Source organism: Populus euphratica, unplaced genomic scaffold (assembly GCF_000495115.2).
Source record: "Populus euphratica unplaced genomic scaffold, PopEup_1.0 scaffold1125.1, whole genome shotgun sequence".
NCBI classification, from domain to species: domain Eukaryota; kingdom Viridiplantae; phylum Streptophyta; class Magnoliopsida; order Malpighiales; family Salicaceae; genus Populus; species Populus euphratica.
In genome coordinates, this window is record NW_011500970.1 from 51,253 (window position 1) to 61,233 (window position 9,981).

General features: G+C 35.8%; 1 protein-coding gene across 1 annotated transcript; it reads right to left on the reverse strand.

Moving 5' to 3' along the window:
• Positions 1-212: 212 nt before the first annotated feature.
• EMB2763 (ribonuclease II family protein) lies at positions 213-9,777 on the reverse strand. The gene is made up of 23 exons (XM_011014447.1): positions 9,384-9,777; positions 9,133-9,290; positions 8,971-9,026; positions 8,646-8,768; positions 8,401-8,531; positions 8,048-8,288; positions 7,433-7,586; positions 6,765-7,005; positions 6,185-6,341; positions 6,038-6,106; positions 5,592-5,717; positions 5,418-5,470; positions 5,101-5,207; positions 4,132-4,186; positions 3,944-4,043; positions 3,463-3,574; positions 2,531-2,651; positions 2,336-2,395; positions 2,138-2,243; positions 1,953-2,048; positions 1,676-1,757; positions 1,512-1,577; positions 213-672 (listed from the first exon to the last, which is right to left on the reverse strand). The coding sequence occupies exons 1-23, from the start codon at positions 9,576-9,578 to the stop codon at positions 474-476; spliced, it is 2,808 nt and encodes a 935-aa protein (XP_011012749.1). The 5' UTR covers positions 9,579-9,777; the 3' UTR covers positions 213-473.
• Positions 9,778-9,981: the final 204 nt, after the last annotated feature.

Sequence of the window (9,981 nt, forward strand, 5' to 3'; positions counted from 1 at the left end):
CTGGAAAACAAATAAGTTCTAGCAGGGTGATGTTGCCAAATTGCAACATGTTGTAAGGTTTACTTATTAACTAACTACTGGTAGTAGCTATAAGTTCCACTAACAAGTTTTTCTTAATGCAATTTATGCTAGTTTGAATTTCATTTGCAAGTGTTTTCAGAGTGTGGATGCTGGAACAGTTTTACACATATTCAATTGGAAGAGTGATTTGGAGTTTATGAATAGAATTGACAGTTTCGATTTAATAATTTTTAGTCTCCCAAGTCATCTGCTAAGCCAAATGCCCTCTTAAATAAAGGTCCCAAGAGCAAATCCTGAGTTAAATATTTCAAAAGAATACATGCATCAAACAAAACGATTTTGTGACATTACAAACACATGCACCCCCTCTGGGTACCAATACACCCTATCCTGGCCTAAACAAGCTAAACATTCAGCATTGGAATAGCTCCCATAATTTTGTCTTACAAAATTTAGAGGAGGGTTAGTTGGAGTTTTGGCCGATTTGGTTTCGGTTCTAAGACCTCCAAGTGAATTTTCACCGCCTGCAGGATACTGTATGAAACACTACCATCCATCTTCCTAATCTTCTGCTGCTGCTCGTCTACAAACCATTCCCCACCCCCTTTATCACCTCTCATTGTCAGGTATACTGGCCCTTCAATACCAAACCTGCAGAAAGCAAATGCTAAGTCCTATGCAAAGCGCATATAAATAACCTCTGCTCCTCTACAAAGTGTAGGACCATCATGCATCGAACAAAGACTTAGAAGGAAAGATTCAAGGAATCTAGATTTATGAACAAAGTTTGATGCAGGGTGTATTTGGTTTATTTTGGTATGTTCAATTTGAGGAAAACCAATGGCATAATAGACTGTCACATGTATATCATGTCCTTGATAAGCACAGTGTGATTGTTCTAGACATGACATGAGTACACAGCTCATACTAGTCCTTGAATTGCTTTAGCATTGGAATTTATGCAGCTAGTGAACTTCTTGAGAAGCCGTGATTGTGCATTATGTTTCCAAGTGTGAACTCGTGAATGCAACTGCCTAGACTTTATGCTTCAACACAGAAAATTATATACTCCATAATATCTACACTTCCTGAACTTTCAGACCCAAACAAATCACAGTTAGATCAACTATCACACAATTGCTTTCGGCCCCAGAAATCCCTCACCTAATCACTTAAATTCCAGCTCCCACATACCCACCAAATTTGCTACTAATGCTAAATTCAATTCTCTTCCAAATAAAACCCCGAATTGCAATTTTCCCAAAAATAAAGACCACCAGATTCATTTCTCTGGCACAATATTGGGCACGATAGTAGAAGAGTTCCTCCTTTCTTTTTCCTTGTTTGTATTCTACTTCCCATATCTTGGGTTCCTTGAGGGACTGGGTGTGCTATACACAGGGCAAACCATAATTGAGAGAGACATTTAAATATGAAAAGAGAAAAAGGGTAAGCTTATCCATTAAAAGGTCAAATAGGGAAATACATACTTGGGAACAAATACAATAAAACCATTTGATCTCATCTTTACTATTCTGGCCTCTGTGTCTGTGGGCCTACAACAACAAGAAAGTTATGATAAATAGATTAGCATGTATTTATGTGCATGCGGGTTGGGGTCAGCAGGGGAATTGGGAGAGATCACACAAATTACCGGTTTCTGAAGTATATGAGAGTATGGAGCTCTACTGAGCCTCGGCTTGCCATCTGAGCATTCCTATGCCGGTAATTCAAATCTGCAGGAAATTTATGGTAAGGAATGTTCTTATCATTCAGCATGACATGGTTGATATGAATTAATAGTAGCCCCATCAAACACACTGAATGCATTGCATGCCAAACTAATTAATTAGTTAAACCATGGCAAATCAAATCAGAACTTGCAGTTAAACCATGGCAAAATTTTAACTGGAAAGTTCATTGTTGCTTACTATCAGCAATACTAGTGAGCTGGGGCCTGTCTCGGAATATAGTTGGAAGTTTGTATATTCCTATGGATGCAGCTAGCAACCTATGTACAATCACGTCTGCAAGAAAGTAAAAATCCAAACTCAAATTCAGGTATCTTGTTCATCAGTAAAAAGTAAAACTCAACAAGGTAAAACCTCTTTCTAACCAGCATATCTCCTGATAGGTGATGTGAAATGAGTATAAAGAGGGGCTGCAAGCCCATAATGAAGAAATTCTGGAGGGCTGAGTTCTCCACTACAAAAATATACTGCCTGATTACAGTTCAAGCAAAAAATAAATAAATAAAAATTAGAAATTTCATATACAAAGTACTCCTGAAAATCAACAATGTAAGTAAAATTACCTGTGTCATACATCTAGTTGCCATTATACGGATCAGCTTGTTAAAGTATGGATCATCACCCTGGAAAACATAATTTTGCAAGAAATGAAAAAAGAGAAGAAAGCAAGCTATGAGCACATGGTGAACAGGCTAAATCATGACTGATTTTAAATTTTAAATTTTTTTGGAAACAGTGTCAACTAAAAAACAACTCACCACAGCACAGTCAAGTGAATCGGCTAGTGCTTTTGAAGATGTGACATCCAAATTCAAACCAACAGCAGCAGCTGTACGAAGCAAAGGTCCAAGCATCTCTTTTGTCGGGGTAGGATGACGCCTGAAAAGAGAGCACATGTCCACAGGAAACACAATTGAGATAGTTCAGTAATGGAAAACTGGAAAATCTTTGGCATATAAAAGAGTCTTGCTTTTCTTATACTGGAACAGTAGTTCAAAATAATACTACACCATAGCACTTTTAAGAATTCAAGAGAAGTTTATTTCCTCTATGAAGAATTCAATAGAAAATAACACGTCAGAAAAGATTCTTCAAACTTCAAAACAAATTATGGATAAAAAAGAAAAGGTTTTTCAATAGATTGAAAGGGCCTAGCAACAGTTTTAATATCTCGTTAAAATAACATGCTGCAATACAATTGCCCATAAAAGAAAATCCAAAGAAACTCAAGTCTTGGCAAGTTAAAAGCAATTTCAAGTTAAAAATACACTTTTTTAACATGCATATCAAAAGATCTCTCTGCAATTCTCAAACATCTGACAATTATGCTATGAATACTATTCCAGAATAATGTTTTCAACAAAATGCAACACAAATCAGTTACTAAACACAATCTTACTCAAGAACTTCCAACATGAAACAAAAATTGATATTACATAACAATTCTTTCACAGCAATGTTTAGGCTATTAATGCATTGTCAAGTTAAGTATTATCCCATAATTCAATTTTCAAGAGGCTTGGCAACAATAGACCTGACTAATGGACAAGAGATAATTATTTTTTATTTAAAACTTATTCTTTGAGTACTTATTAGGCAATGAACACTTGTATTGTTGATAAGGCTTAAAAGGTGAGAAAAATGAAATTCCAAAAAAAAAATCACACTAGAAATTATACAGTTACTTTACCTCAATAGTGAACACTCTGGAAATTCTTTAAGAATTTTTTCAGCTACAGAAACATTTGCAGCAAGCATAAACTCCTCAACCATTTGGTTTGCTTCTCGAATCTGATACATACCTGCAGAAACAAGGAGACCATTAGACATGATATTTTCACAACTACAAACAGAAAAAACTAAAAAAATCTAAAAAATGCTGCAACCTTTATAAACCCAAATACATGCTTAATATAAAAGAAGGTTGAAGCTTTCTGTAAGAAATTTGTTAAACAATAAAAAGCAAATCTTTCCAGTCTCTTTTGAAAATAAAAGTAAAAAAAAATCCTGTGGCTGGACACTACACCAACAGCTCTATAAAATTCACCAATTTACACATACATGATCCATTCCAGCACTCCATGCACCTCCTCTTTTTGTCGTATAACAGGGACACAAAAACACCCACCCTAAACCCAGGAAAAAAAAAACCCGCTGTTTGGGAATCATACCAATATCAAGAGGATCATGTGTCTCGGTATCAATCTGAAATTTGACTTCAGCAGAAGCAAGTGTTAGTGCTCCTCTCTGAATTCGCCTCTGCCTCATTATCTGCAGAATAGAATATAAAGCAACTTCTGTGTGCATTTTTCAGTGGCCAGTGAACAAAATAATTTAATCATGCTCCCAAGATGCATACCTTTGCCAGAGCATTCATATTTCTCAAATCTTTAGTTACTGGATCAACTAATCGACTGAAAATGAGATTAAATTGATTAGGATCCCATCAGCCAACTATGCATAAGAGACTTTCAAAGATGAGCCAGAAAGCAAAAACACTAATGCCACAAATTCAACAAACTGATGGCCATATGTGACAGTGGAAGCAAGGAAAAGGATAGAGAGTTATATAGATTTTCACAAATCACTGTTGCTAGCTTGATCAAAACACTACCGGCTCGTTTATATAATACCACTCAGAGCTTGAGCAGCTTTTTTAGCACCTGAGGATTTGAGCAAGCCACCACAGGACCAATTACTTGGTTTCTTTTTCGATTTATTAGTACTACCAGTTTCCTCAAATCCATCCTGGAATAATAATGACATTCTTCAAGATTAATACTAAAATCACTTTTCATATTAAAATATTCTATCAAGACTTATCCCAACATGACATGATTCGGCAACATGAAGATCCATGTCCACTTCAAAATCCCAAAACTCAATAAGCATATTGAACTAACCCAATCCACATAAGAAATCTGTTGGTCTTTTCTGTGTGAGTGAAATTATTTGTTCTGATATGAGCATAACATCTACATTTCTGCATATCTTCACTAAGAATCTAAGATCATATTAATTATAGATACATCTGATGGATATATGAGAGCAGTCTTCTGGAAAAAATTAACTCTGTCCATGTCATCATTTCACAAGTTAAATCAGGCATGCCATAAATGTAAAAGGATGAAAAAAAACCTAATATACATGTCAATGTGGCAAAACAAACAGAAGTCACGAGGAGAAGCTTATTCTTTCTTACAGAGAGAAGCACACATGTTTATTATCATTATAGAAGAAACACCTAGAATCTCAGGAATTACATAGGGGCCAGGACCAAATATAAAACATTTTCATTCATCAATTAATGGTTGAGTCAAAACATTACCTATCATCCATCCTAGCCTGAGCTTCAACATAAGATAATGCTGCACGTGATTTGATGACACTTTTTGTGTATTTTGTAGAAATAATCTCTGCTTCAGGGGTCATTTCCTGTATAATTGGTCATTAGAATTCAAAACATATTGTTTTTAATTATCATTGCATATGCTTAAAACAATCATAAATTAAAGCAAGGAGTAGTTTGGAGGAAGTCCCTCATCAAGACAAGTAGAGAGCAGAGAGTGATACAGTGGAGAACCCCATCAAGGGAAAAAATTGACAGAAAATGCTAGCCTAAAGATTAAAAATGGAAGCACATACCCAAATAACAGAAAAGGCTAGCCTTTCCACATCAGCTCGAAGCGAACATATATCTACAACAAAAAACTCATTATAATGACCTTCGGTTCACAAAATATATATATACCACACACAAACAACACTCAAAATGCCATGAATTCTAACAGATTGATACACATCAAATAGAAAATCTACCTTCTGTTAAAGGTTTTGGAAGCATGTCTATACGACGCTCAACAAGGTAGACAGATGTACCCCTTTGTGTAGCCTCATCATCAAGTGGAGTGCCAGGGTGAACAAAATTCGTTACATCAGCAATGTCTTAATTTATATCGATAAAAGAAACCACTGAAGACTGTTATTTGCTCTTATAACAACTACATAGAATGGTACCGCATTAAGAGAACTACAAAAGCTAAAAGAGAGAATAAATCTAGTACAAGGGAACACTGACAGAAAAAACATGACAAAATAAGGAGCACTACCTAAAGAAAATCAAAATCATTACATTCAAACAACAAGCAGTCTAGTGTATGTGTGCGGGCGCGTGCACAACCATATTGATAGCCTACGTAACCCTTAATTTTGTTAAAATAATTAAGAAAAAAATATTATATTAAGCTCAGCATAGCAGAGGATACGGACTCCAACTTCAAAATTTCCAGTTGGAAGCATAGTACAGTGTAGTGCATCATCAATATCCTTGCATCCTGCAAGTAACATAAACTAATAAGATGAGAAATTATACAATATAGTAGAAATGAACAAGATGAAAATGGATCATGAACCTGGAGGATCAACACTAAAGACACACAAATGTCGTAAGTCAACTCTATTTGATTCGTTCAAATCTTTGGAGGAAACCGACCATGGTAGTGGTGGCAAGCACGCCAAAACTTGGGCAGAAAACGGTCTTGCATCAATATCATTCTCTATCAAGACCAACTACAATTCACAAGATCAAAATATATTGTCAAAGAACCAAGTTTAAGTTATTGGGTAAGGCTCAAAGGTATGATTTATATTACTCTCAACACATCTCCTCAAGTAAAAACTTTTAGAGCTTGAAACTTTTACAGACTCGTCAACCTTATGCTTAATTTTATCAAATAGAATAGGGGCTGACCACTTAATCATCAAGGTTCTGATATCATGTCAAAAAATCATTTCAACTCAAAAGTTTAAACTGTTAGGTAGGGCTACAAGACATGATTTATATCATTCTCCAACATATAACAACTCCATCTAAGCATCTAAAGCTTGAGGAACAATGGTAAAGGTCTATAGTATCTGAAGAAGCAGTTTTCAAATAATAAAAATTCCTCCACACACAAGTATGCACTCATAACTTATGAAATGATTACCAACCTCAGTTTCAGTATCTCTATCGCCTATCTGTCCTATACTGCGTACATAATGGCCAGAAGGATGTCGTGATTGACGGTCCCAGGAATCAACTGCTACAATAATTCTTTTGTCCAAAAGATTGTCAAGCTGCCGAGTTTGAATCCGAATCTTAGGAATTCTACGATCTTTGGAGACAAATAAAGCATATGCAAGACCACCACTTCCTGCAGGCATTGGCATGGGCTCTAAAGATCCACAGTAACTGCACAAGATCATTAAATAAAAAACTAAATCCATAACACAAACAATGCAACAAAAAAAATACAATTTTTATTAAAAGTTGTAAATAATATTCCATGTCTAGTCAGATTACAAGGAATATCCCATTTGTACAAAAAGAAGACTAAAAGAAGGTACATTACATTAAACGAGGGAATTAAAATGAGAAAGCTATGTTACACAAGCAAAAAAAGAAAGCTATGTTCCACAAGCAAAGCATTTGGAGCAATTGCATTATGGAGCGCATAAGGTAGACATGCATCTATCTCCAGCATGTTACTACATGGATGCAATGATAAGACTAACATCATTATCACAGGTTCATTCAAACCATATCCAACAAAATAACCAAAGTCAATATGCATGTGTTCATGCAGAAATCAATCAGTGTTAACATCAAGATGACTTACGAATGCCAATTCCGCTTTATAATACCAACAACACGACCAGATGGGCGGGATGAGACAGGATTTGTGTCAAAAGTTGAACTTGATACTGGAATTGAAGTCCTGGGAGCATCATCTGAACTACCTGGGACTAGATGAACATCTTCTTCTTCATCCTCTGCAAGGGAAAATGAAATTGTTGAGAGAACATAGACAAAATGCAATCACACTGCTCTGACACCCCAACCCCAAACACACGTGCACACAAAGAGATCCATCTACTCATTAAGTAGAAAGGAAGAAATATTTTCTGCTCTTCCATTTTGCTTTTAGTATAAATCATAAGCTGCAATGAAAAAAGCAACTCTTGAGACTTGCAAAAAAGATAGTGACAAAGTGCATTACTGTCTTATGGCATAAGAACTGAATATGAAGACAAGAATGTAACTCATTTTTCCTTATTGTAGGTCATCAACCAAAAACCTTTCACATAACCAAAGCAAAGTGGGCTAGAGCTAATATATCTGAAGACATTGTTAAGGTGAAAAGGACAACCTGTTTAGAAATTCACAAGCAAGTGATGCATTTTGCACACATGCAGCTTCTAGGAGGCCCAGAAAAGCATGACAGAAAACATACCTTCATCTACTATAGATAACGATTTCTCCTCATGCCATTGGTCTTGTGGAAGAAGTTCCACTGCCACAACATCACCATCAAAAGCCCTATTCATATTTCCACGCCCATAAATGACTATTTCATCACCAATGCTCTCACTTCCAACATATGCTTCAAATGGATTGTAACGGTTCACACGAAGTTTTCCTTGATGGTATATTCCTTTGGTCAAACCAGAAGTAATCTCTGACATGGGCTTATGCTGAACAAAGAACAAAGTGCAAGGAATTATTTTTTTTAACCCATCATGTCGTATTTTCTTGCAAGCAAAACAAATCTAGAAACCATAAAGTTATCGGACACTAAAGCAATACCTCAGGATAAACAACTTTCCTCTTCGAAGGTCTCATATCTTCGACTTCTTCCATGATTACGTCTTCAGAAGCTGGCTGAACAAGCAAGTCAAGTAAAGCTGGTTGACCCAATGATTTCACATATGATTCAACTGCAAGAAACAGCAATTCAGAAGTCAGCTCTAGGCAAAGCATATTTCCACAAAAAGTGTCACGCTAACAAGGTAACAATAATTAAATCTTGCAGATGAAGATATAATGCATACTTGTCTCAGCAGAAACACCCTCTTCAGTAGCCTTCCTCTTATTTTCTCTATCATTAGTAATAAGTAAAACCTTCACCGCTTCACCAAGATGACTCTGATACCACCTTGCAGCAACCCTGATGGCTGGATAAAAAATTCTTCAATGTCAAATTTACAAATTTAGGAACACATGCCAAACAACAACAAAAAAAAAAAAAGCTCATAGCTACAAAGCAGAGATGCCGCAACATAAAAATTCCCAATGACATGATAAAAATCTGACAAATACACAACACATTGTATCAAGAAGTATCCAGAATTATCAACAGTAAATGGTCAAACTAACCTCTGTCGTTTCTATCATTCGGACTTTCTCCTGCCATAGTCTGCACATAAGTATCCCTAACCAACAAGTAAAACATCATCAATGCACACTCAAAAGTGAGCAAGGAAATCAAATGACAGTGAAAAAAGAACCAACAAAAACCCGCAAAAAACAAATAATTACCTGTGGAATTCATTAGAGAAAACAACGAATCTCCTAGCAGGACTATCAATAAGATTCCTAATTCTTCCATAAACAGCCGAATTTTTATTCTTCACCTCTTGCAAAACCACAGATAGCAAAACCACATCTTCTACAGCCGGATTCTCAAGCAAATCAATCTTAGGAAAAAAACCCACAAAATGATTAAAGCTCAAATTCTTTATAAGCAAAATCAAGTACTTAAAACCCCTACAAAGGCATTTAAAGATTACCTGATTAAGAACAACATTAGTGTCAAGAATGAGAATAGTAGACGCAGTAGCGGTCAGCCGAGCTTTCGATTTATCTTCACAAGATTTGCAAAACAAAGCTCCACAGTAAATATCATCTCTTAAATACACTTCTCTTACAAGCTTTTGAATTCTTCCACCTCTGGTTTTCTTGTTAAAAGTTTTACTGTGTAACATGGTTCAAATAGACAAATTAAGTGGCCGTTTTTCTCTATTAGTTGGTTTTATGGAGTGAGGTTTAGGGCTTCTGTATGGGTGTGTTTTGCTGGTTTCTGGGTATTAGCAGGGTTTTGCCCTTGGCGGATGAGCAAGAGTTTTAGTTCGGAGCAAGTTCTGGGTACTAGGACCGACTTTTTTCTACGTTTTGTTTGGACAAACTCATATTGGTCCTTTATATATCACAACCTTTCTCTTTTATTCAATTAGGTTCCAATCCTATCATAAATCTTTTAATAAAGTCCTTCGTTCTGACATCGTTGTCCGTAAGTAAAATATTATGCTCTCTTATAAAAACGATTTTATTGCATAAGATAAGATACTTTATAGCAATACATTAATGGTTTTGGATTTGGTAGCCTAA

Bases quoted from the DNA above. Each gene is read 5' to 3' on its own strand.
- EMB2763 (XM_011014447.1), bottom strand. From the start codon at position 9,578: ATGTTACACAGTAAAACTTTTAACAAGAAAACCAGAGGTGGAAGAATT. The intron at 8,289-8,400 runs GTATTGCTTTAG...TTCTTTGTTCAG, and splicing joins GGAAAGTTGTTTATCCTGAG to CATAAGCCCATGTCAGAGAT. The intron at 4,187-5,100 runs GTAATGTTTTGA...TCTCATTTTCAG, and splicing joins CAGGCTAGGATGGATGATAG to TCGATTAGTTGATCCAGTAA.